General features: G+C 49.5%; 2 protein-coding genes across 2 annotated transcripts; both read right to left on the bottom strand.

Moving 5' to 3' along the window:
• Positions 1–311: 311 nt before the first annotated feature.
• Positions 312–8,998, bottom strand: LOC119110610 (inactive selenide, water dikinase-like protein). Its single transcript, XM_037234498.1, has 6 exons — positions 8,625–8,998; positions 8,269–8,373; positions 7,777–7,925; positions 6,429–6,686; positions 1,176–1,434; positions 312–699 (listed from the first exon to the last, which is right to left on the bottom strand). The coding sequence occupies exons 1-6, from the start codon at positions 8,887–8,889 to the stop codon at positions 515–517; spliced, it is 1,221 nt and encodes a 406-aa protein (XP_037090393.1). The 5' UTR covers positions 8,890–8,998; the 3' UTR covers positions 312–514.
• Positions 8,999–23,625: 14,627 nt separating this feature from the next.
• Positions 23,626–24,943, bottom strand: LOC119109823 (uncharacterized). The gene is made up of 2 exons (XM_037233576.1): positions 24,622–24,943; positions 23,626–24,410 (listed from the first exon to the last, which is right to left on the bottom strand). Exons 1-2 carry the CDS (start codon positions 24,941–24,943, stop codon positions 23,626–23,628), a joined length of 1,107 nt encoding a protein of 368 aa, XP_037089471.1.
• Between the last annotated feature and the right edge of the window lie 2,742 nt (positions 24,944–27,685).

Here is a 27,685-nt window from a genome sequence, read left to right as displayed (position 1 = left end):
TCGCCATCTGGTGGCCCGTGCCTAGACTAATGCACCCATCCCATGGGTTAATGGCAATTCGACGTACTTTGTTTTCGCCGTCAGCCAGTGCTAGTGCAGCCGCGGCTGTGTACCCTGCATGTACTATGTTGTATATACTTACCCGTACGACTGTATCAATCACGGATATCAACGTTTGCCTGAAAGCGAACCTGAAGCTCACGAGTCGCTCAACTCCCACTTGCCGTGATCCGAGGATTCTGATGTCTCCGTCCTCTCAGCAGAAGTCTCCGCAGACTTTCTCATTCAACGATGGCAGTCGAAACACCTCATGTTTCACAGGTAATGGTGTATTGGGTCCGTCCTGCGACAGGCGGACACACTGCGCGGCGCCGCCAGAGGAGGAGCGGCTGGTCCGGGCTCGCCGCCTCCGGCCAGGCCTCGACCACGCGGCACCGAGCCCACGGTTTGCCCACGCGACGCTCATAGAGGCCGGGGGCGGCGGCGCGACCGGGCGCCCTCCCCGGTCGGTCGCTCACCACAGCTCGCCGTCCTTCTCCTTCGCCGGCACCTCGATCAGCCGCGGCTTGTCGATGATGCGCGCCGTACGGTTGCCCTTCTCCACGATGCCTATGATCCAGGCCTGGTAGCCTTCGGTCTTCTCGATGTCCTTGCAGTAGGCGGCCGCCTGCTCCCGGGGCAGACAGATCAGCAGGCCGCCTGTGGGCACGTCCAGCGGCGGTTATAGCGCGTCCGCTCGGCTGGCGTCCACCGGCGGCTCCGACGCTTGACGCCCAAGCGGGGACGTGGTCCTCCTCTTGTGTTCCAGCTGATCAGATCCCCCCCCCCCCCCCCCAATGACACCGTGGAGGCCGTTAAATGATCAGACCAGTAGGGTCACCTGACGAAATGCGTAACACAAAGGGCTTTGCCCCACACGCAATTCCTGATCGTTCAAATGGCATGGACCACATAAGCCGATGTGACGGATGATCTGCTACTCATGCGTCCCGCCTGCTTCACAACTTGTGTTCAGATTACACCTTACTTCGCTGAACAAGGCACAAGTAATCCCGTGAACTACCGATCGCATGCCAGTCAAATTCGCCACGACCGGTGCTTCGCAGTCGGTAAGCGTGCCGACCGTGTAATTCCCAGTGTCATTCGATAACGCCGCCGACCGAGCCCCGCCATACCGGAGGTCTCCGCCGAGTTGCCCTGCAGCAGCTGGAACATGTTGCCGCACGCCTTGGCCACGGCACCCATCTTGGCGATGACAGGCAGGTTGTGGATGACGAAGGACACCGCGTTCTTCTGATTGCGCGCCAGGTTCTGGGCGTGGCCCAGCAGGCCGAAGCCCGTCACGTCTGTGGCGCCGTGCGCGTTGTACTTGTGCATCAGCCTGGCTGTGATGCGGTTGAGACGCGCCATCGAGTCCATGGCGCGCGCATACGCCTGTCGCAGGCAGGGGTCATCAACACTGCGCTCGGGCCGTCACACAGCACAACAGTCAGGCGACGTCACACACTAAGCCGACACAGTGCGGCGGTCCGTATCGCACACTCGCCGTCAGCAGGACGCCCGTCGCCGAACACTTCCGGCGTCAGGAGTAGCTGTTGAGATGTCCGAAGACAAGAAATTTCCAGTAGCTGGCTGGAACCGCCGACCTCCGGCCAATTTGTTGACGCCAGGTCCCCTCCCCCTCCCCCCGCTGCGCGGTCAGATAGCGGTGGGATTATCGGTTCGTACCAAACCGCTCCCCGCTTCTCACCAACTAGGCGATAGTGATCCACTTTACCTCGCGTACTATCTCGTCACTTACCCGAGGAACTGTAGGCAATTCGCTTTTCTTTGAACTCATCTGGCGACTCCTGAATATTTTGCTCTCAGGTGGTCTAGACGGAGCGGGAACTCAGACATTTGGATTCAGGGTTGGAGTACTTTTACCCCACATTTTCCTTTCCTTCTCCCACATCATAGGCGAACACTTTTTCGCTCATATGTACAAGGTCGAGTTAAAAGAAAATGCCCGTATTTTGATATTGGTGTCTCTTGGCAAAATTGACTGTGCCTAGTTTTTTTATATTTTGCGTATCACCAACTGCTTCAACTAGCTCTGTTTGCCACCTAACTTTTGCCGCGTTCATGCTTTCCAAGCGAATGTGTTGATCTAACTCATTTAAGAAAGCGTTGAATTTAATACATGCCACAAACATTACAAAATTGCTGACCCTTCTTACCATCCAACTATGTCAAGACCACTCAACATGCTGCTATGCTGCCCGGTTAAAACAGAGAGCCTGGGAAGATTATCCTCTTGGCCTGCATACTACTTGAATAATAAACCTTCTTTTACTGTGATCGTCACCCCAAAACAGGAAGGTAATGGGTACAATCGAAGGGAGGCTGGGGGAACATGTTCACCTAAATCTTGTCCGAGCTTTTGTTCTTCCAAGTTAGTTTCCATCCCCTATCTCAGCTTGGACCAAATCTAAATAACAAAAAAAGGTGCAATACCAATTGCCGATTGTTGGCTCTAAGAACCTGATGCACGTAAAAACGACTTCAGTTGATGAGAACGTGTTCCACTCAGGTGTGGGCCAACCTCCCATCCCATATTCTGAAACGTCTGACAACTGAATAGCCATGCAGCATCCCTTTAACTTATAAATCTGGACTTGCGGGATTTAAATGGAGCTCCAAATTTGAATATCAAAAGCCGGAATGTTAATAAGAAAGATTCAAATAATGACTGCTAGGTTTAAAACTGCATGGCCAACTGCAATTAATTGTGACAGCTACAAAGTAAATGAGGATATTGTATTTAAAATACTTTCTAGGCCAATATAGCCTTCCATTAACTCAAACACATACGCATGGATTGGTGCCCCATCAGATTAGGTTACATACCTTTGCTTTATTGGTATATCAGTGTCATTTGAAGACTTAAATGCGAAAATTTGAAGGTATTAAACTATACCAAGAATGATCCATTTCCGGTCAAAATCCAGACCAACATCCCCATACGCCAGGACTTGCACAAAAGCACAAAATGCTGGGAATCATCAGCTCCGACCAGCTTTCCTATCCTGGCCTAATGCAAACCCATTTTGACACAAAATGTAATACCTCTGAATTTCGAAACCTTTCAGCATGTCTGCATGAAATTATTCAGTAGCCCATTTCTCAGTGAAACGAGCAGTACAACGAAACACTTCAGCTCATTGAACTTAGGATGACGTCTTCTCTGTTCAGTCAACTTCCCACATGTTGTGGGGTCTAGGCGTTCTACGCATCGAGAACTATCTAGTGCCCGAAGTACCCGACGTTTCTTCTTGCAATCTGCCCAAAATGTTCATCCATGTACACAAATGAACAAAACACCGACCATAGGAGAACTGCACTGATCCTAACGCATCTTCTCGTCCTACACCTTGAGGTCTGAAATACTTCACCTCTAAGAAACTAACCATTAGCATCGGTTTCGCGTTTCTTCTTTTCCTCCCTGCATCGCTTTCAATGAGTCGGCGAAACCTGGGCTGATGCACATTATCAATGCCCACTATCCGCTTTCGTATACAATTTTTCTTCTTCAAAACACATGGACAATCCACTAACGACGCAGCCATGGGCGCCGTTCACGCCATGCAATGGCCGATCACGCGCCGAAGAGCCCGGAGAGCGGAGACGACTCCGAGAGAGGCGGAAAATTTTCACAGACAGCGTGACCGTCTGTGGGGGGTCTCAGGGAATCCCCCAGGGTCGTCCCCTGCCCTAATCCGGCACCCGGAGACCGAATGCAGAAAAAATTGGCGCGGATCGGCCGTCCGTAATATTGTGCAGTGCGAGCACAGACAAGAGTTGGCCCGGTGGAAGGTTTAACGATTGGAGTGTGGGTGACAACCAATGGAGTGGACGTTTGCAAAAAAATCATTTGAGATGGTTTGCTGCACGACACTGAGTAGCGCGACGTGTACGTGCCCGGCATTCCTTGCTTAGTGTGGGTCATGTGTGGTTTTGTGCGAGGAGAGCTTCGCGGGCTATTCTATCTAGTATAAAACCCGGCAGTGTTGGAAAACTTGACTTTTCCTAGTATGATGTACACCAGGAGATTTTGTACTCCCGGATTATGACTAGGTAAAATTAAATATTTTATACTCCATCATGATGCAACAAGAACAGCTTTTGGAGAAAAAAACTAATTTTACCTCTCTGTGTCAGGATAAAATAAAACCAGAAATGCGCAACGGCTTGATACTTGCTGCTTCCATCAGGAGCCATGTACCGATATCTGCAAGAGCGCAAGTCTTGCACCCACCAGACTAAGATGCCCAATAGCAAGCAGCCTGTGTTGCCAACTAGGTATATGATAAACCATGTATGAAAATGTGAAACATAAAGCGTGTGAATGTTGAATGGAATCGCCTTTGAACAATACCGGGAAATGAGAAAAGAGTACCGGAATCGCACCGGTCTCTAGATAAGCAAAGCTCTCACTTCCTATGTCCTACGCAGACCAACTCAAACTTGAACATGACTTAACCTACCACTGACGACGAACCGCATCAATTGCAAAGGATGCAACGAACATTCATAGAAAACCGCACGCCCAATCACCTACCGCATACGGCCGCCTACCCGCGCGCCACCAGTGTCATGGCAATACAAATATGAGAATCACTCGCAATTCCGCGTCGGAAACGTCTCAACCATTCAGCGGCTTGTGCCCGCCTCCCAGCTCAGGTTGGAGGTTGAACATACAAAACTCTCCAATTGGTTTTAATAATTCGCCTCCTTGTGACTGATTTGTCAAAAGCATAAATATTCTGCTCGCGCTCATGCCTTGTACAGATTTGTTAACATTTGGAGGGAAGCTATATAGAAATGGGCATCACGATTATGAAGAACTTATTTGTATTCATCCAGAACTGCCATCTGGTTGGATTTTTGGCCACTTCCTGGTATCCGGAGTACAAAAATGTTACGACAGCTGTGGACTTAAACCAGGTTAAATTTGTCACTTAACGGTGTGAAATTAAAGCTGGTAATTCAGGCTTTACAAAGTACCCTTTTAAGTCGAGAAGCGTTGCCGTAAATAGCAAAACACAAAATCGTTCGGGGACAGCCATCTCACCCCGGCAAAAACACCAGGACACCAGAGTAACATGAACTCACAACTTTGGCCCGGCAAATTAAGGACATCTGGCCTTATTTGGCCAAAATCATCAATTAATTGTAACATAAATTATCATATTTCGCAATGATATTGGTTGAAGCGCATCAAAATCCATTAATACATTGCATTATCAGCCGCAGTCAGCGGAGTGACCGACTCCGATCCCTTTTGGCCGGCCTGTACGGATCTACCAGGCATTGTACTTGCGCTGGCTCGGTAAATCGGTTAAGAGTGCTGCCTGTCTCTATTGTTCGGGTGGGACGTGCAGGGTCTCGTGTGTTGACCGGGAGTGGGAAGGTGGGGGGCATGACTGTTTAGCTCTTTTCAAAACCAGTTAGCTGGTGGGGCGTGAGTAGCGTGACCGTGGTGAGGCGTGAGTAGCGTGATCGTGGCGAAGCATGAGCAGGTGGCCGTCTGTGGCATGTTCATTTGCATTTTTGGGGTACCATTTTTGTCTGGTTGTGCGTATCGTACCCACTCTCCATTTTGGAGGGTGTATAAGCTCGGTGTGTAGCCACCCCCCATTTTGAAGAGTGTATAAGCCCGATGCGTAATTACTCTCCGTTTTGGAGGGTGTATACACAGAGCCTTTCATAAATTGCAAACCAATGTATATGCACATGTGTTTCATATTACAAAGTACCAGACTGTGTTGTTTCAGTGTGTCATGTTTAATAATAATGTCCTTTCATTTCGAGTGCTTTTACATGTATTGCTTACATGAAAAGTGTCGCTTTTGTTGAGTGTCGCTCACTGTACTATTATCTCTCCTAAGATGACCTAAATAAAGCTGCTATGACCCGCAGCACTTGGATAATTTTGTACTCCACTATATACAAAAATTGTACTCCGCTACCAGGAAAACTTCTCGAATTTCCAACGTGGAAATCCGGAGTATAAATTTCATCAGAATTGAATCCCCGACGAAGTGCCATATGCCAACACCGCTGCCAGACATTTGAGACGACGCTTGGGCTTAAGAAGCTGAAGATGTTCTGGAATGGTGTGGTCTCCGTCGACACGGAGCGCTAGCTGGGTGGCGGCTGAGGCAATGTACGCCTCTGGTCTGTCACAGAACTCATATCAATTACTGTCGGTGGCGACTTACTTGTCGGCTGGCCCGAAGTCGCCGGACTCCTTTGGAGCACTCAAAAATCCCAAGCAGAAAAGTTATTGAAGCTTGGATCACATCGTGAAACCGCATTCATCAAAATCACGCATGCTAGTTCATTTCTACACGCAGCGCGGCGAACTTTTCCATGAACCTACGTACCTTCTTGACGTCGTCCTCGGTGACCACCAGCTTGACGCGGTTCCAGCGTTCTGGCTGGTCCAGCCACTGATGGGCGTTGACGGCCACCTGTGTTCCGAGCGGCTTGGTGAGCACCAGCACGTCGCCCATGACAGCCGCATCCGGCAGGATGAACTCGTTGGGCTGGCAGACGGTGGTAGCCACGCCACCGATGGTCACCCAGGGGTTCATCACCGACTGGCCGCCGGTCACCGAGGTGCCCGCATCCGCCGCCGCATCCTGCCCAGCACAGCACGACCGCGTCACGTACGATTTAACGTTGCGCGCCGTGCACACCTCCTCACTAGCACACACAAGCATCTTATGGTACACAGTGCTTAAAGTAAGAAGTGCTTAACATGAGCTTAGGTTGTGCTGATTACCACTGTCACTGCATCTGGTAACCAGAACTTGATATTACTATTTCTTTAACAGGTTAAGCACTTATATTTACTATTAGACAAACAATGTTAAATATCTCACTTATGTTTTAGCTCTGAAACATGTGCTCAAATTCAAACTTAATGGAATTAAGCACAACGGATACCTCAACTATAAAATACTGGCCCCAGGCAACAATTTGAAACCAGCAGTTCCATGTCTGAGCCACAAATACAAAACTATACTTCACAGATATGTAGTGCCAAAAATACTACTGACCTTCAAAAGCAATTTTAACAAAAATATACAAACTTTCATGACTATCATTGCAAATGGGCAACTTAAAACATGTTAAGTAGCTAAGTCCTCCCATGTCTATTATTTATTGGGTAAAAGCTCAGAACACCAAGACACATATTGCAAAAAAATCACCATTGCATATTCTGTTACCAGAAGCCAAATATTTACATCAGAGGGTGTCAATCTACCAGCAGTAAAAAAAAATTGATAGAGCTATATGAAATACAAGCAACACCTCCTTGCATTAGTCTCAAATTTGATTTTTTGACTGGCATGTCAAATTCCTTTATCTTTGCCTAAGGACCTTGATGTAAACTAGCTCCAATTTTTAAGAACTTTCCCCTGAAGCAATGTGTCAGTGCAGTGGTCTCCCACAAAAATGAGGTGTCCAGCCTTTAACCTTTCTGTATCTGATTGGCAGCTTTCTTGACCAACAGCTCAAAATTAGAAAGTCAGATAAGCAGATACATAGCCAACATGGCCCACACAGGCAAGTTAGCCTCTTGTTTAAAAGCACAATGCACAGTATTCTGCTTAAATCTTAAAACATAACACAGGTATCACAACATGACAATGTACCTGAATCATCCTGCATCCAATGCAGAATTCCACAAACCAGACATGCAAAAAGCAATAACAATTGTCTGACCTTGAAACCACGCATCATCAAAGGGATGACGACATCACGCTCCTTCTCAGTCAGCTTGGTTGAGATGCCCAGCAACATCAGCATGTTGTCACAGTCTGTCACGCCCATGGCGTACATGTCCGAAAGCACATTGGAGCAGGCAATCTTGCCTGGATGGGTAAAAATGTTTTAGGTGAGAATCAGGTCATACATTTCAAACTGTGAGTAAAGCACATATCTGAATTGAAGTCCATTAACACTGACCCAGTGGTAAAGTTTCTAGATGTATGTTTGCAAACAACAAGAATGTGTAATCCAATGCACCCTGACATGTATATTCTGTGATTGTGATATAAAGTCAATATAACAAAAAAGCAAGCTATACCAGATGAATGATACATATGACATATTCTACAATCTTTTTACAAAATACCTCATGGACACTAGCCTGACACTTGTTTTACACGCTTGTCTAAGTTTTTAACACTTCTTTAAGCCTGACACTTGTTTTACCCATCATATATGGATCTTCCACTAGTGGGTAGAAGAAATCTGTTGTTTGAACCAGCGACAGCCCTCCATGCCTCAGCGGGGTAATTGACGCATCCATTCCTATACCTGGAAAACATGTTGCAATGTTAAAAGCTGGAAGTCAAATCAAACAGCATCAAACAACTTAAATTCGAAGACATTTTCACTTCTATGGCTAGCCAGGTCAAACATCTCAAAGGAAAATCATTAGAGCACTGAAATCAAACATTGAAATGAACTGTTCTAGCACAAAAGCCTTCAATATTCTGAACAACCAACAAATGGTCATGTAGAAATTATTGTAGCATGCAATTCTCATAACAGTAATGATTTCTTACCAACTCTTGGTATTTGAAGGTGCATAAAATGGGCATGTTCCTGATCCTGGGCACTCGCGTCATCCTGAAGTCCCTCCAAGAGTTTCAGAAGAATCTCTTGAGGGACCTTACACCCTCATCCTTTCAGATCAGCGAAACGCGTGAGCCGGAAGTTTGCATCCAACTCATGTGCCAACGGATCAAACGGTCGTCTGACCAGAACATTGCCCCCGAGCTCGAGCTGCGCAGCAGAAAGCGCGTCGTCGCTCGCTGTCGCGTTCTCCATCGGTGCAGCGCAAACAGCACGCTTCAAATTTACCGCAGCTCGGAAACACACAGGCCAACGCACCACCCATGCGCCTGCCCCGCTAGGAAATGACGGCGCCCCACAAAATGATGGCGTCCGGATCACGGGCTCTTCTGGGTCTGTGATTGGCTGAGACGATGCACAGCGCAGCACGGGGAGCGGTTCGTTTTCGATAAGGGAGCTCAGAGGCTGCTTAGAGTTCCACAACAACAATCGCACTCACTCATTTTGGCGCGGCAAGTCTAGAAGTTTGCCGCAGTCTTAAAGTAATGCTATATTTTACCGCACTTTTACCGAGGCGTGTTTTCCTTACACGTGGCTTTATTTTGCATGTATAAAACAATGGTTCAATGGGGTTTTAAGACTCAATATCCTTGGGACTTTGGGATATGTAGCGTCGTGAAGCAATCTTTGAATTTGGGACTCTTTTCAAGAATGAAAATAAGCCATTGGATACCGGTTCTCAAATTTTAAAACTTATGCGTATACCTGTGGCTATATGAGAATCCATCTTCCTGTGTGCAGCCCTAGAAAACTAGGCGTGCTACATGCACATATAGCGCTTATTGTCTTCACATCATGGTGGATTCTCACAGTTTGAGACTGGGTATTTCGGAAAATATATGAAGAAATGAATTAACATTGACTGGTAAATGACATCAAAACCAAGCACTGCTTTTGATTCCAATGTCATTTACTGATGGCCGGCAAGTCGATGCATGAGCTGATGGTTAATGATGACTAATTCAGAGTTTTTGCTTTGACTGTTGTGGATAAGAATAAAATATCTTAGCGTTCCAAACATGTTAAGAACGCGATACACAAGTATAATAGTATCGCGGCACTGGCCGTCCGCGATCTCCGGTAAACGACACAACCGGTGGATGCGCGATATATATGTATATTATGTGCAGGTGGCCGAGTTGACCTCGTATGAAGATCGCGCACGTGCTCCCGGCGTCGCAGCGTGGGACGTCAAGCTCGCCGCACCGTAACTAAAAACTATTAGATTGTGTTACATGATCGAGAACGACTACTGAGAGGACACTGTTAAATAACAATTGAACTTCACAACTAATAATAATAACATCCCTATCCACAATCGACACGAATTAAGTGGGTAATTACAAAGACAGAAAATAACCCACATGAAACATTTCACATACATTCAAGGTCTGGCGCAAACGAACTTGTATACAAACCCAACGCGGTAGGCACAGGCTTAAAACGCCACCGTGCGTTGACCGCCACAATAGGTGTCACGAAGTCAAATAAACGGAAATGACGCATTCCACGTCAGCGGCACGTAAGATGATGTTCGACAATTCGGCGTAAAAATTCATCGGTGCGTATCCGACTTGTTCTCTAAAGATAAGGCACCAAGGCCGGAATTTGAGCAAACATGGGACGGAATAACTAGACTGGAGCTGAACTTGAGCGACCATGGGCGCCGCGGCAGGCCAACAAAGAAGCCAAGGCCACCGTGGTGGACCCGTGAACGATGGGAGTGCCCCGGCAGGCTGACATATAACGCCCCGGCGGAGAACAGGGCCTTCTAAACAAAGGGAAACTACCCAAGACTAGTGTGCGAAAATCAATACCCCCGTGCGGTCGGGAGTGCCCGGGCAGGTTAACTGAAAGGGACCTGATTGGAGTGAAGCGTCCTTCGAAAACGAGATCAAAGTTAAAGGGCCCTAGATCAAAGAACAGGGCCCTTGATCATCGCGTGGCTCGGTGCCTTACGTTATATGGGCTCCAGCAACAGCACAAGACCCTCCAAGCGAGTGGAAAAAAACACGAGACTGTTATGGACGGCCCCCAAGCAACCAGGGGCGGATGCAGGATTTTGTGAAGGGGGACCATGCGGCATTGTGGAGACCCTTGAAGTTTGGAGACCCCTCAAAAAATATCACTGCATTTCGGTCATAACATTTTAAGACAAGTCATATTAATATATATATATATATATATATATATATATATATATATATATATATATATATATATAAGGGACATAACATTAATCATCTTCATAAATAGATAATAGCCAATGGAAATGACCAGATGTCGGCTGCACATAACATTACGTTCGGCAATCGCGTGTAAAAATTCATCGGCGCATATTCGACTGCTGCTCTTAGGCAAAGGCACCACGGCTAAAAGGGACAAAACGTGAGCGATCATGGGTGCCGCAGGAAGCCAACAAAGTGGCTCCCGTCAACAAGTATAGGCTTCTCAGAGCGAGCAAAAATAACCCAGGACCGACGTGGTGAGCTCCTAAACGATCGGTAGCGCCCCGGTGGCGTGACATATAAGGCCTCTGCCCGACCACAGAACTCTCCGAGCAAAGAGACTTACCTAAGACCATGAATTAATACTCTCTGTGCGATCAAGAGTGTGTGGACAGGTTAACACCACCAGCCTCGATAGCAGTGAGGGGCCCTCCGCAAATGAAACCATAAGTAGAGAGCCCTCGATCAAACTAGAGGTCTCCTGGGCAACGAGTTTCTCCTCGTCTTACCTTATAAGAGCCTGGCAACAGCACACAGCCCTCCAAGCAAGTGGAAAGAACCCGAGACTTATATGTATGGCCCCTGAGCAACTGAGTGCACCCTGGCGTATAGGGCCCCGGAAAAAAAAAAACGTATGGAGTCCTTCGGGCGAATGGGAAGAATCTGTGGAGGAAAACCTGATCGATCAACAGTGCTCAGGCGTGGAGGCAGATAGCGTCCCAACAGCACATTAGGCCTTACGAGATAATGCAAAGCGATCAAGGGCAACGTGGGAAGCTATTGGTGATCAGATTCACCCGGCAAGTGGACATATAGGACCGTGCAACCAACAGCGTAATACCTCTAGACAACGTAATGAGCCCCAAATTTTCCCCCAAGCAACACTCTCTCAATCAGCAAAGGATGAACTTTGTCCGTTGATGAACTCTTTACCTTTTGCTAACAATTATTCTTGGTCGTCTGTACGCCCTAGGGCGTCCAAATTTGTTGTTTTTTCTTGTAAGAAAACTGCTTCTGTCCCGGTGGTTATCAGCCCCTTCAGAGCCCTTACGTCCCCTCGGCATGGTTCATAGGGCATTGTCCCGTGTCTCCCCCCCCCCCCCCCCCCCCCTCTGCATCTGCCAACGGCCCGACCAGCTTAATAGAAGGGGCCGATAAGAAGATAGCGCCATCCATTCAAATAAGAAATACTCATGCCACAATGTGTAGAGCTCTGGACGATCGAATGCGCCCCAGCAGGTTAACAAATAGGGCACCCGTCAAGAGCAAGGGCCCTCCATTCAAAAAGGAAGGACCCAAAACCCAATGTAGAGCACCCCCGGATGATCGAGCGTACCCGAGCAGGTTAACAAATAGGGCTCCCAACAAGAGCGTAGGGCCCTCCATTCGAATGGGAAGCACCGGAGACCCTACGTAAATGGCACAAGAATGATGGAATGTGCCCAAACAGCTTATCAGAAGGGGCCCAACAAGAGCGTATGGCTCTCCATTCAAATTAGATGTACCCAAAACCCAGTAAGGAGGGCCCCGAAAGATGAAATATACCCGAGCAGATTATCAGGTGGCTCAGGCAGGAGTGTAGCGCGCTAAATTCAAACACCAAGACCGGGCCCCCGACAATCCAGTGTGGTGGAAGCAGCGAACAGATGGGGTGCTCAACAATTGCGTAGGCCATTGAGATAGGAAGCACCCAAGACACGATGTGGACACGAAGGCCCCGGATATTTAAGTGTTCCCCAGCATATTAACAGATGAGGCCCCGTCAAGAGCGTAGGGCCTTCCGTTCAAATATGAAATACCCACAACGCGATGTAGACGGTCACGAATAATCGAGTGCGCCCAAATAGGTTAACAGATGCGACCCCGAAAAGAGCGACGGGTCCTCCATTCAAAAAAGAAGTTCCCAAAATCAGATGTAGCGGTCCGCTACAATCGAATGGGCCCGAGTATCTTATCAGAAGGAGCCCCGACAGGAGCGTAAGCCCCTCCATTCAAATAAGAAGCATCTAAAACTCGGTGCGGAGGGCTCCAAAAGGTGGAGTGTACCCGGAAAGGTTATCAGATCACCGCGATAAGAGCAGAGGGTATTACATTCAAACACCAAGAACCAATGTGCAGTGCCCCCCAGCTTTCCGGTGTGGCCAAGGAAGCGAACGGAGGGGATCCCTGACAAGTGCGTAGGCCCCCGTTCAAATAGGACGCATCCAAAGCCCGACGTAGAAAGCCCCCGAAGGATCAAATGTGCTCGAGCAAGTTATCAAATAGCCCCCTTCCCCACAAGAGCGTAGGGCCTCCCAAAAGGAAGTACGGACTTCGGAAAAGAAGTACCCAGGATCCAGTGTGGCGGGTCCCCGAACGACTGAATGTGCCCAAGCAGTCTATCAGATGGCCCCCGACAAGAGTGTAGGGTGCTAAGCAAGTGACAGAGAATTGGAAGCGCCTTAGACTACTGTAAAGGGCCCAGAGCAAATCACCAATCTGTCGGTAGGCTAACCGAGATCCACGTAAAAGGCCCCTGAGCAACCGAGAATACCGCGGCAGGTTAAGGTATGGGAACCCGGCTATAACCCATACAGCCTTTCTGACGAATGGAAAGAATCCGTGGTAGGGCCCGTGATTGACAAGAGTGCCACTGTATACTAGCAGGAAGGGCCCCAACAACGCAGGGCCCTCCGAACAAATGCAAAGAAATGAAGGGCAACGTGGAAGCTCCTTAACGATCGGAATGATCCCGCAAGTGAGCACATAGGCCCACGGGAAACAGCATGGGCCCCTAGACAGTGTAATGGGTCCTACAATTTCCATTTCACAACTCTTTCAATCACTGATTTTTTTACTTCTCATACGCCCTTCACTTTCGCTTACAACTGTTCTTGGTCGCCTGGAAGTCCAGAGATATCCAGTTTTGTTACGTTTTGTGTTAAAAAAACTGCATCTGTTCGGCCGGCTATGAGTGTGCGAGTACCGAGTATAGCGCGCGAGTAGTAGTATCTAGACCGAACGGTAGATGGCAGAGCGTCTCGCGGAGTACGGAAATACAGTCTAGTTCCGACCGCCGACTCGTGTGGACCTTCGCGGAGGGAGACTCAAACAATGAGGGCCCTCTCGGAACCAATGGGCCCCTTCAGGCCCAAGGGGGCCATGACCCCGTGCCCACTCCCCCTCTGGATCCGCCCCTCAGCGTGGGGCCCTCAACTTAAATAATAAGTACCCGAGACACATGTGGTTATAACCCGAAAAATCGAGTATACTCGTGCAGACTTTCAGATGCCTTCCGCTCCCGACAGAAGCGTAGGGCACTACCTTCAAATACTAAGACCCAATGTGCAGGTTACCTGAATAATTTGTTTCGCCCGGGAAGGTGGGCAGACGGGATCCCCGACAAGTGCGTGGGACTCTCCATTAAAATAGGAAGTACTCAAGACTCAGTGTCCAAGGCCCCCAAACGATCTAGTGGGCCAGAGCAGGTTAAGAGATAGAGCCCTCGACAAAAAATGGGTCCCTCCACTCAAACAAAAGATACTACAACACAACTTGGAAGGCCCGAACGAACGAGTGGGCCGGAGTTTGTTAGCAGATAGGGCCCCCGACAAGCGCATAGGGCCCTCCATTCAAATAAGAGGTACCCAAGACCCAATGTAGAGGGCCCAAAACGATAGAATGTGCACAAACACACTATCTGATGGCCCCCGACAGAAGCGCAGAACCCTAAATTCAAACACCCAAACCCAATGTGCACGGCTCCCGAGCAATGCAGTGTGCACAAGTGGCTTAACTTGTAGCGCCCCGAACGACTACGTGTGTCCAAACAGGTTAAAACATGGGCCTCCGATAAGGGCGTAGGGCCCTAAGCAAGGGACAGAAAGTTGGAAGGGCCCTAGATCAATGGAGGGGGCCCGCGGGCATATCGGGGATGTACCGGTGGGTTAACCAATACCACCGTGAAGAGCCCTGAACAACCCAGAATACCTCGGCATGTTGATATGTGGGGTCCACGGCTATAGCTTTATGAGCCTTAAAACTTCCCATTCGCCACTCTCTAGATTAGTAAATAATTTTTTTTGTCTACTAGTGGTCCTTCATTTCCGCTTGTGGCTTTTTTAGTGGCCTGGAAGCCCAAAGACGTGCAGTTGTGTTTTGTGTAAAACAACCTGCGTCCGTTCGGCCGGCTGTGGGCCCTTTCAGAGCCTATGGGCCATTTCGCGGTCCAAAGGGACATAGTCCCGCGACCCTCCGCTCTGGATCCGCCCCTGGCATAATGACCTCCGCAGTTGGGTTGCAGCCGTGCTTGGTTCACCCCGGCTCAGCCGTAGGTGTGCGTCCAAGCGGTGGGACTTCCACGGCTGGGTTGCAGTGATGTTTGGGCCACCTCGACTCGGCCGCAGGCGTGTGTCCACCGTTGGGCCATACACCGCGGGATGAGCGGGACTGCAGGCATGGGTTGCTTTAGGAACGGCGACGGCCTTGGTTACAGCTGTTTACGGAACAAGTGGGTCGCCTCCTTTTCGTTGCGGCCTTGATCGCGGCGCGGCAGCCCAGAGTAGTGCGCGCATAGCCCCACCCTCAGTGGCATGTTCGGAAGCTTTCAGGCGTCCATAAGCGCTGCGATGCGCCGCTGACGTCCCGCACAACGTCCCGTTATGCTCAGTGAGATGCGCTGCTGAGTAGATCGACGGTTCCGCTGGGCCCTCTGCAGCCTCCGGAGCGTAATGTTCTCACATAGTCAAGGAGGTGCAAAAGGTGTCCAACTTGTTTCAACGGTGCCAACTAGTGCCAAAATAAGGATAAATCCGAGTAACGTTTGAGGCGTAGTTATGCCGATGAAATGCGGGTAGAGTGCAGAAAATTTGGAAACACGCGTCCGGCCTTTATTCAATTAACGGCGACAAATGCTGGAGTAAAACAGAAATGCGCGTCTTCGGTGCACCAACATATGTAACGAAAGACGAGTGTAATTTTCGTGCAAATGTTACTAGAGCGGTCTTCACGTTGATTTTTACAATAATCCCCAGTTCTTTTAAACTCGAGATCATTGGACCACTCACAATAGTGACCTAACACCGAGGCGTTCTAAACTTGGGGATGGGTTGGGCCGTGAGCGGGCCCTTTTGAGGTTAACAAGACCCCCAATGGTAAAGGGCCCCTGGATCCTGCCCCCCCCCCCCCCCCTCCATCTTCCGAGAGTGGTCTCCACCGCTGTTTTGATGGTTCCGTAACAGGGCTCACAAGTGTTTTATCTGGCTTATGTTATTATCAGCTGGCATCTGGACACCAAGGTAGGACTTTTGAGCAAGTGCGAGACGTAAAGCGACTGGATTGAGAGGGCGGCGTTCGGCGGCGCAGCAGGTAGCCTTTGCATGTGGCGTGTGTTTTGCACAAATAGCGGAGCAGGGTAGAATTTTGAGTGTGTTAGATTTGCTTTAATCAAACATCTGTGGGCTGCGTTCCGTGTGAGTACCTAACTCAGCTGGTTATTGAGTTGGTACGGCTCTTGAGCAACACTCCTCCGACGCAGCCTGACATGATTAGTATTGGGCGAACATGTACACTCAGTGATATGTCTTGATCGTGCTCCAAGCTTTAAAATCGGCTGCCACCCTACAGGACGGGTGGTTTTGAACACGTTTTACCTTATTTTTTTATTTAATAGGTTTGGTTTCTTTGTTTTGCCCCCATGCCAGCCCAGGCTGTTCCAGGTATGCCTTGCAAGAGAAACATGCTGTCAACATTTTCAGGACATGCATGTTGCACATCCAGAGATGTGGATTTTGGTGCCTGGTTGACATGAATTTCAATGAACAGATTTCAATTTGTCAAGAAATTTATGTTTATCAAAGATCATTCTAGGCTGAAATGCTCCAAAGACTCAAGTAGAGGTAGAGTGAAAGGTCTGTACAATAGGGTATGGCCTGAGTTTAGCACATGTGTACCTGGCTCAGTGCATCAGTGTGATGTTGGAATGGAAAATGCAGTGATTTTTACAGATTGCATAACCAATTTTGCATGAAGTGATTTGTTGTATCTCCAGTAATGCATGGAAACAACAAATGACAGTTTTGTTATAACCATGAAAGGAAATACAATAAGCAAGACCACTGATCAGTGGTGAATACCAGGGGTGGACAACTATTTGCTGGTATTCTGTGTGTGCTCTGAGTGGGCTTAAATCTGTGGTCTTCAAGAATGTTTAGGCCAGCTCGCAAGATATCTGCCCACTGCGCCAGAATGTTATTGCTGCCTTAGAGTGAAGGACATAAGACACATATGTCAGGCACAGGTTAGGAGAGTTCATACTAAATTTTCATCATATTTGGCTTGAATGATGTGTTAAAGTATTTTTGCTAGAACTCATCATAACATAATTCCTCATAACACTGGCTATCTATGCACCAAAGTCAATTCTGATCTTGTGCTAAGCCTAGGGCTCTCAGCTTACAGTACATGTGTGCCAAAATTGTTGCTGGGATATGAATTTTCTCTTGGACATGCAGGCACTGGTGTAGCATGTTTTTTATTCTGTCACTCAGGTAACAATGATATGAGCTTTAGGTCCCTGTAGAGTCTCTTTGTGATATGTCACAATCCTCATTTATTGGTTTACCCATGTTTGTCCATTTGCCCAGGCCTGAAAATATAATAACCACACTTGAACTTGAATAAAATGTCTGAACATGCTAGAATTACAGACCATCTCCTTGTTTCCCTCAGTTCCTCCCTGCTTGCCTACCTATCTATCTACCTGACTCCTGACCTATCAAGTCATGATGGGGTATCCTAATATCACATTTTTTGAAAAAAGTTATGGGTGCTTGGGTCTAGTGTAGTTGTCTGATTCAAGACATGTTCAGTGGCATCCCTTTTCTCCAAATTTGTGTATTTGTGATGTACAAGATTGGTAGGTTAAAGCTAATTTTTGGGGTTGTAGCACAGCAAGACATTATACAAATGTACATAACATCTACTTGAATGTGTAAATTGGAGCCTTTAGGCCTCCTACAATGCTAATGCTACATTATTGACCATTATGTCTTGCTGGCAGGTAATTCAAGAATTGGGGGGGGGGGGCGAGACAGCGACAGCAGCGCTTACAAATACCAATGTTTGAAATTGTGTCAAAATGAGTATCTTATGAATCCTGGCAGTGGAAGTAGCTCAGCAGTGTTTGTGCATATAACTATGGTATGAGCATATATGACCCCTCTTTAATGCCCTCTGACCTCAGTATTACCTTTACTACTTTACTTTACCTTATCCTGACCTCACTTTGCTATTGCTCACATTGTTGTCTAGAATATGTGAAGGTCCATGTGCTGGCTGCAGTTCTTCAGCCAGAATCTAAGCAGGTTTAGGCAATTTCAGGGGGAGTGATGTATGTAACAAATGAGTTGCAAGCCAGCAGACTTGCTGGCTGTAATCATGCTTTCCCTACATACCAGCTCTAATGTATCCAGGGGCATTGATCAGGAAATGCATTTCCTCAAGTGGAAAATAATTTAACAGCACTGGTGTTGAAGGTACAACTGCATCCATTGGGGATGCCATGATGTTTGACATCTGTATGCTTATTCTGAACACATTAATGTGTAACAGGAAAAATATCCTTCAAAAACACCTTGGAACATAAACTCCATACCTGAGCACCACACTTAACTGTCCCTTCCTGGCACCTTCAGGCCTTTGTACTGTTGCACACCTCACGACCCACGCTATCTCCTTAGCACGGAAAAATTGATTTCCACACAATGTTCTCTTGAGCTTTGGGAACAGGAAAAGGCTGATGATGTTAGATCTGGCAAAAAACGTGGGTACTGTTCACTGAGGCTTCATATTTTCTCAAGGAAATAGCTGTTTGGTGCGACGTACGGGGTCAATGATTGTCGTGATCGAGCCCGAATGTGTCGCCTCGCTTGTACAGTCGTTTCGTGCACTCAGCCAGCATCATCTCCAGAATTAACACACATATTTTGGGATTAAAGGTGTCCCTCCTGGCAAGGAAGTTGATACTGAGGATGGGATCTGTGTCAAAACTGTACACATGACCCTTGCGCCCAAACCTGGACGTAGGATGATAACCATGATGGGAAGGTGGCATTCATTGCCCCAGGCCCCTTACCAACAGTGATTATGGACTCCAGGAATGGTTGCCAGCCTGACTTGGTGACGAACAAGCACCCATGTGGGTGGGTCCTCCTCACTTGTATCCTTGTGATCTTGTGTGAGATAGTGGGGCATCCAGTTGGCAGCGCACTTAGTATTCAAGCTGCTTCGCCACCCAAAATTTCAATTTTCATGATCATTACTGTGGCCATGCTGGCGCTGAGGCGACTGCTGATGGTTTGAATGCCACACCGCCGGTCTCCGAGATCATCTGCTCAGAGGAGTGCAAAATCTACACACTGAGGTCCAAAAATTGGGTTAGGTGACTTTGCATTGGAGGGTGCATGCGAAAGCTGGCGATAATTCCACATAGGTGTTTTTGCCATGTGATAAGTTGATATCGTGTAGTTCACATGTTTCACGGTTTGGCAACTTTGCATAATCACATTTCTTGGAATGATTTCGCTCCGGAAAAACAAAGTTTTTCGAGTGTGGAAAATATGTTGGACATTTCTATAACATATTATTTTCATCCCATGCGTTGTGCACAGGAGATTGCAGTGATTTTGTTTATGAATCAGTATGGTACCTGTTGTTTTATAAATTTGATCCGAACCCTTGGAATAGATGGATTTCTGGGATCAGCGCTCACGCTATGCAGTGCTTGTTGCGTGAGCCCTGAACCCCACCATCCGATCGCGCAGTTCCGAGCAACGGCAGAATTTAGTGGCGAAAGCTAACGTGCCACAACGCTCGGCGCGGCCTGCCCTCTGACGTCAACTGACCTTTAGAGCGACCGCTGTCACCGGCCGCAGGCCATACCTGTCAAGGGCAAATAGCGAGCACCCTAAAATGACTCGAACCCACCCTGCCACGGGTGGGTGGATCGGAAGGCAGGCGCTCTAACCAACTGAGCCACCTTGACGGGCAATGTGCTGCAAGCTATTGCGCTAAACAGAAGTTTGGCTCACCTGAGCATTTTTAGCTTGCAAAGAAGTCCAACGCCATGGTTTTACACGGCAGCTCTCTCTGGGGCTGGACGCTAATCCTGCGCGCGCCTTAGCCCCTCCAGATGAGGTTTGTCCGAGGTGCCCGTTCGTCCCTCATCGAACTGGCTTATCCTGCGGCATATGGCCTGCAAGGACGTGGCACGGTGTCCGTTTACGTCGTTCTCAAAGGCGGGTGCACATTTACGGGAGCTTTCCCAGTCATGAAATTAATGCGAACGACCCCGCACAGGGAAGGGACGCCAACTGGCATGTGCCCAGCGTGTGCCGTGCGCTATTCTGTCTGGTGTCTAATTACCTGATGGTCTATGGAGGTCCGACTTTAACGTTTTGTGTGCAGTAAATTGTCTACAATGAAGGTTGTGTTTACTGAACTATATTGTTTATAAATGGCAGGAATGCGACCAGAAATGCAAGGCATTTTTGAAGGGCTGTCATGCGCCCAGTGTTCGGCCAGCCTTAGGCAGAAATAGGTCTGGAAATGGGTCGATACGCTCTTGTGCGCCTTGATAGGCATGGGTGATGATTAACGTCCACTACAGGCAGGGTGGATGTCGTTATCGGTAGGTGATGCCATTATCGGCAGGAGATGACATTATCGGTAGGAAATGGTTATTAGCTTTTTACGATAACTGGTTCAGCGAACACTTCCAACACCGTGCTGCCATCTCTTGGCGTGTTTGAAGGACTGGAAGTGAGCGCTAGGGTGGCAATTCCGCACGGCTTGTTTGGCAGCCACTTGACGTTATGCAAACGTTCCGTGGCGCAATCAACTGATGACATATTGAGGGGCATATTTACTAAATGGTGAAATTATGTTGTGTAGAGCAGTTGCTTGTACTTTCAAATACACCAATAGTCACAAGTGAGCATATTTTATCGTGTCTGATTCTTGCCTCAATATGATCAAACGAGGAACATCCCCTTCATTATTGCGTTCAATAGCCAAACGGTCGTAGCGCCCTAAAACCCAAATCAGTATCAACGAGCTCTTTGCTGAGTTTTTAACTTTCAGTATGCCTAGAGGTACTGTTAAAGCGCTGTCATAGACTACATATGTTTTTCCATGTTTGGCTTTTATTAAAAGCCTCACACAGCAGGACATGGGTGTTTAAAACGAGAAAAGCATCCAAAAACATACACAACAAACAAACGGTGTGTATTTATCCTGTTGGTATGCCGAGTGCGTTCGCATCTAGCCTGCCACGGCGTGCAGTCATGCAATATCCATCGCTAGCAGCACAAAGCAATTTTCAAGCAAATCAAGGACAAAACAAACATCGTCACGAAGCATGAAATATAGCATTCAAACAACGGAGGCCTTCAAAAGCAAGATCATTTTTGCAAAACATGTGCATTTCATCGGCCACCAACAGCAGTGTCCCGATCACCGTTTAGCTGAAGCAATCCTTTATAGCAGCACCACAAAAAGCAACACATGCTCAAGTCTTACGCAGCCACCCTGAGCGCTGCTGATGTATCCACCTCTGTCTGTGTCCATTTTCGCTCAACCCGCGGTAAAACCCCTCATATGTGTGCCACAGTTCCGTGCATCGTTTCGGCCGAGATCACAACCTTCGAAAAGTGTTCAAATGGATATTTTCTGTCGTTGAGTGGTTGCTTTTATGACATGATTAATGAGATCAGTTTGCCCAACACAGTCGTGACATTCACCTAAAATCTGTGACTTCCACGGCGTATTTTTCACGAGAGTCTCACCTGACCAAAACTGATGAGGAAGGATGGCATGAGCATTATTGTATCGATAACACATTTACGTGTTTGTCTCATCTTGCCCAGTATGACCTTTGCTACTGTAGTTCTTGTGATTATTGTGTAGTGCAAGCCTCGGTAGCGCATGTATTTCGTCGCCCTAAACGCATTTTGGCACGCGTGTGTCCAGCGTTCATTGCCATCCGGGCCCTCCATTTTGGCACGTGTGCGTCCAACGTACATAACCACCCGGGCCGTCCATTTGTGCTCGCATGCTTTGAGGTGTTTTTGTTTTTGTTTTTACATGCTTCGAGGATTATTTGATAAACATGCTTGACTTCCTTACTTTTCAACAGTATAAAGGGCATCGCCGGTTGTATTGAAGTGAGTGTTCCACATTTGTCTGGGATGTTGAACTGAAATAGCCGTCTTGAGAATTGTTCGGAACAATCCACAACTCTGCCCTTAAGACCTAAATCTGTAGTTTCTGGGCTACACACCCGCGAAAATGTGCATGCTTTGTCGTGCAGGCTTTTTCGGGGTTACGTAGGCATTCGTGACGCCATAATGACGTCATTCAAATGGTACCATTCCATTGGCCATGCGGCAATGAAAACCATTACAGATTTAAGTGCAGGGTCGTTCATATCTGGCGGTCATGAGCTCGGTTTTCAGATATAACGGCTGTCAATTTACCCTCAATCAATGTACAACTTGCGATGACGCAATCAAACAATGGCTTATTGAGGAGCAGTCTTCTCTACTGAAAAGTATACCAATAGCGATCAGTGAATATACTAACACTTGGCACCGGCACCTGGTATACTAGAGATCAGTAACTCAGCACGAGATGTGTTAACTCATAATACTGAAAAACCAGGAACTGTACGTCTTAATTGTTTATATCAAGGATTCTGCATGGATTATTTATATTCACTTATCACAAAAGCCATTGGTTCAGGATTGGCTAGCTGCCAACCGGAAAACCGGCAAGCTGCAGCCAGCGTCGATTCATTTTATCGTTTGTTTGCCAGGGGCTCTAAGTGCTAGGGAACTAGGTGTTACTAGTTACGATTAGTCCTTATTTCCCCCGGCTGCAGCTCATGCGGCGACGTATCCTTGACATCACTGGCATATCCGCTGCGTTGGTAAATATTGCTTGTCACCATCAGTTTATTTTTCAAAACAGGTGCTAGTGAAACATTGCATAATAAGAATGTGTGCGAATGGCAACGCTGTTAAAGAGACTGGGACCAAGAAAAGCATCGTCGATGTGCCAAATGTCTGGAAAGTTGTGTCAGCTGTCACTGTCTTGGCATTTGTTTTTGCCAGGCGGCAGTTATCCGCGTCGTATGTACCATATTGATTATACATAGTTTTCAGTTTAAACGGACCTCTGTGGAAAGTTACTGTGGATGATAAATATAGTGCACGTATTATGGTGCCATCAGGTACCGTAGAACTTTAGCTCGTGCTCCGACGGCGTTAGCTGTAAAAAAAAAAACAGCGAAAGTTACAATATTTCCGCTGTGGCGTCTGTTTGGGGTCAAAGGAAACTTTGTGGAATAGTTTGTTTGCTCCGTTTAAAAAAGTGAACCACTGGGGGATCTTCTTGGATGCATTTTGTAATTCTGTGTGCGTCTGCTCTACATGCAGGTGTACCGTAACAGGCTACCGCCGCATAGCACACGGCATATCACAGCAAGGACTTCTGACGCCATTAACGCCCTGGCTTGCGAGAATTGCTGGGCGGGGGTGCGTGATGTGAGAGGGCCTTGGCGCAGCCTCTGACTGAGGGCGCGGCTCGATCGGCAGCGAGGTCTCTGCTCGCGCTCGTGGTGCGGAACCCGCCAGTGGGCGCCGTTGACGACGGTGCAGCACCTATCTCAGGCGGCCGGTGACTGGTAGCGCGCGCTGCCGGGCACCTTCGACGTCTTCAGGGCTGGCCAGCCGGCCGGCGTCACCGGCACGCCGGCCACATCGCGTGTAGGGGACGCCGGCTTCTTTTTCGGGCACGACGGCGGCGCTACCCTGGTTAGGCAGGCCATGTGCAGAGCTTGGAGGCGCTGTCGCATCACCTTCAGCAGCATCTCGCTGGCCTGGACTATGCTGATGACGGAGACGCCCAACAGCAGGCTCATGTTGCCGCCCACGTCCGAAATGAGCCCACTCAGGCCGTAGGTCAACTCCTCGGTGGAGAGCTCCATCTGGTAGGGCCAGCGCGCCAGCATCTTGCAGGTGCCCCTGTTGGCCATGCCGGCCGCGTGCTGAGAAGAGCTCACCTGCACCTGGTACATCTCGGTGCAGCAGGAGGGCTCGCAGTGCGGGCACGCGACGGAGCCGCGTTTGACGGCCGGCGGACTCTGCATGTCCATCAGGTCGCGGGGAGTGCTGCAGAGAGGCGGCGCCGATGTCAGGCCGGCCATCCAGGGCGCGCGGCAGCCCACCTGGCCCGTTTCGTGCTGCCACATGCAGCGCTCCGTACACTTGGTCTCGGTGTAGCCACGCTGCGGCTGGCAGGGGCGACGCTTCAGCGACTTGAAGACGGCGCTCCGGCCGGTGACGTCCACGTTGGAGATGTCGCCGGGGAACAGCTTCACCTTGGGGTGGTCGGCCACGTTGAAGTAGCGCGACTGCATGATTGGCGGCTCGTTGCCATGGAAGTATACGTCTACAAATATCGAGGAAAATTTGTTTGAAGTAGTCGTTGATGTACAGGTTGAACGTGATGTCCAACTTCTCTTCGTTCTTCACCACCAGCGTGGTGTTGGGCGTGAAGGTGTAGCACATACCGTTGCGGGCGATGACCGGGGTCCAGCGGCCGGCGGGGGCCTCGCCGCCGGCCGGCCCCGGAGCCCCGCACGCTCCGCGGTTGCACCCGCTGATCAGTTCATCCAGGTGCGTGCCGGCCTCCAGCCAGAACGCCTCCACCGACTCGTTGGCCGGGAAGCGGTTCCAGTCGACGTTGGTGCCGCGCTTGTTGAGCAGCCCCATGGCCTGGACTCGACTGCGGCTGAACTTGCGCGAGGAGCAGACGGTGAAGGCCGGGAACAGCACCCTCTCGCCCTTCTGGATGGTGACGGTCATAGCGGCCGGCTCACTCCAGTACAGGTTGAACTGGGTGACGCACTGCAGGAGGCAGACGACGGCGCAGCCGGTGAGCATGGCCGCGTAGAAGACGGTGCGCAGCGGGCTGGAGTCCATCGCGGTAGCCGGCGGCGGGGGTGGCTGGACGGCACGGCGCTTCCGGGGGGGCGGCTGACGCTGAGAGGCTCGATGCGCACCGCTGGCGCCTCTCCGCCTGCTACTGCTTGCGCCGAATACGCCGTGTGCTGCTTATCGGGACGGAAGGAATGGGGTGTGCTGCTCTGGTTGGAGATATTGCAGGCCGCCTCATGCGACGAAATGGCTCGATGTTGTTTTTGTCTGTGCGGCAAGACCGGTGGCCAGTGGACTGGTGGCGGGTGTCGCCTTGCTGTCGTCCTCGGTATCGGCGTTGGCAACTGCCGGTGGACTCGCTGCGCCGCCCGCGGGCCACGGCGTCGGCGGAGGCCAGCGCACCACCGTAGCCTCGACCGCTGTCGGCACCCGACGTCCTCGCCGGTGCAGCGCTGGCGCCGTGAGACGTCCAGGGGTCGCCGCCACACTGCCCGGTCAGCCGGTGGAGTTCGGGATCAGGGGAGCCGGCCACCCGGTGGGGGTCGTCACCGGAGCTCGTCCCCAGTCGCCACCTCCCAGGGTTCACTGCGGAGTGTCGGTGGTGGTCGCGGACTGGCAAGCGTGTCGAGCCTGAGCGCGAGCGCGTCGACGGCCGTCCGCTGGCCGGCGCGCACCTGTGTGGGAACGCCGCAGATGTCACTCACCACGCCGCAGCGCGCCGCTTTGTTCGCATTGAGCGAGTAATGTGTTTAGCAGGTTGTTAGCATTCATTGCGTGCGACGAGCTGCTCCCCGTCGCAGGCCGAATGGGCCCCAGTGTCCCCACTCCCACCGAACTCGGCTCGGCTCTCAGGCGGAATGGGGCCCCAGTGGGCCGCACTCCCACCGAACTGGGCTCGGCCTTCAGGCGGTCGGCAGTTGCATGCGGACGGCGTGGTCACGCATTGTCACCGGTGTGTGGATACCAAAGCAGTCGACGCCACCACTTCATCACGTGTCCCTCATACGGAAGCGCGAGTCCGACGATTGCATGGCCGACAATGTAGCGTAATTGGCATAGTTCTCCGTGGGAACCCCGTCGTGGTAAGGGGGGTGCAGTTCTTTCAGAGCGGCTTACACGGGTGCAGCATTGGGAAATTGAGTGTTAAGCAAACGCCTCCCCCCGAATGAAATTGCCCTGGAGACCCGCCTCCCCGTGTCGGACTTCCTCCCCGGATGTTGGACGGATGTCGGCCTGCCGTCACGCTGGTCTGGGCCACCGGGCAGAGCGGGTTCCAACAAATGTTGGAGTTTTAATGGAGACATGCCTTCCTTTGAGAGATCAATCACACAATTAAATAACGAAGTGTGGGAGGTGAGATGGCCGTTAGAATTGGCTCGGCACTGCGTCGTCGTTTTTGGAGACAATTTTTTCCTTAAGTGGACATATTCCAGACCGGCTTATAACGTGACACGTTTGTGAAGGGTTTTCGAGTACAGGTAATGGGAGGATTGATGTGAGGTAATAGCATCGCAGACGTACTAATTGTTCCGACTATCTCTCCCATTTGGTGTATCAGTATGTACACGTTTTTGACGAGTCAACTCTCCGGTTGTTGTCAGGCGCTATGGAGTCCTCGGGACGGGATGATGTTTGACTTTCAGCCATGTACGTTCCACATCCTGAATTCTCTCCTTTGAATAGCTGAGATTCGAACCATGGTCTTCGGGTTGCGAGCCCAGTGCTCTACACTGGGATGATGTTTGACTTTTAGCCATGTACGTTCCACATCCTGAATCTCTCCCCTTTAAATAGCTGAGATTCAAACCATGGTCTTCGGATTGCGAGCCCAGTGCTCTACACGTTAAGCTGGATGGGATGGACAAAATATCCCTGAAGTGCTGTGAAATGTTCTTGCTGATTACATCAGTTGCTAGGGCACTGGGCTCGCAATCAGAAGACGTGATACGAACCCCAGCAATCCCAAGCAGAGACTGGGTTGTGTGGCGTACATTTTTGAAAGCCAAAAAGCATTATGCAGTCCCTTCAAATACTCTATAACACTTGACGGCCGAAGAATTTACTGGCCCAAAATGTTTTGCACATGCTAACATTATGTGAGGGCGATAGTCCGAAGTTATTCCAACCGGGATTTTTAGTGGTCAGATTGCCCCCCCCCCTTCCCTCCTTGAAATTTGAACAACTATTGAGCAAGCGCGATGCTGTGCCGTCGCAGATAATGTGTTGGAATGCTTGGGAAGAATGGAGTCGGCAGGGGTTCAAGGGCGCAGAAACTACGTACAATGCTGTGAAATGTGACTGGGCACGTTGGCATTGTGGCCGTACGAGCGCGAACCATTATCCGGAGTCACTAGGCCCCTTCAGTGTAAGGCCCTTACCGGTGAATGAGATGTGAACTGAATTTGTGTATGGCGCATGCCTCTGGCTCAGATCACGTCGCGCAAAATGGTTTAAGCGAAATTGGGAACCCAAATTCGGGTTGAGCAAAGTTCACTCACAAAACAGGCTGAAAAGATGAAAGATATCGCAACCGACTAGAAGGTAAAAAGCAGACATCGCTTCAGCCGGCAGTTGATTGAGACAGAAGAGGACGGAGATGGAGATGTGCGCGGGCAATGACGGAAGGGGACGGAAACAAGGACAGGGTGGGAAAGAAAACAGGTTGGGTTTAAGGCTGGGATTCGTGAAATACGGCTTGAGTTGGCCGGTGCGATGCAAACATTCCATATATCTGCTGAGATGTCCCTGTACGGCCAGAGCATTCCGTTGACACTCATCGTGCCACAC

This window comes from Pollicipes pollicipes, unplaced genomic scaffold (genome assembly GCF_011947565.3).
Source record: "Pollicipes pollicipes isolate AB1234 unplaced genomic scaffold, Ppol_2.1 Scaffold_7231;HRSCAF=8579_pilon_pilon_pilon, whole genome shotgun sequence".
NCBI lineage: Eukaryota > Metazoa > Arthropoda > Thecostraca > Pollicipedomorpha > Pollicipedidae > Pollicipes > Pollicipes pollicipes.
The sequence above is the reverse complement of the archived record's forward strand: the minus strand, read 5'-3'. Positions and strand labels throughout refer to the sequence as shown.

Bases quoted from the DNA above. Each gene is read 5' to 3' on its own strand.
- LOC119109823 (XM_037233576.1), bottom strand. From the start codon at position 24,943: ATGGACTCCAGCCCGCTGCGCACCGTCTTCTACGCGGCCATGCTCACC. The intron at 24,411-24,621 runs GCGGGTGCAACC...CGATATTTGTAG, and splicing joins GCACCTGGATGAACTGATCA to ACGTATACTTCCATGGCAAC.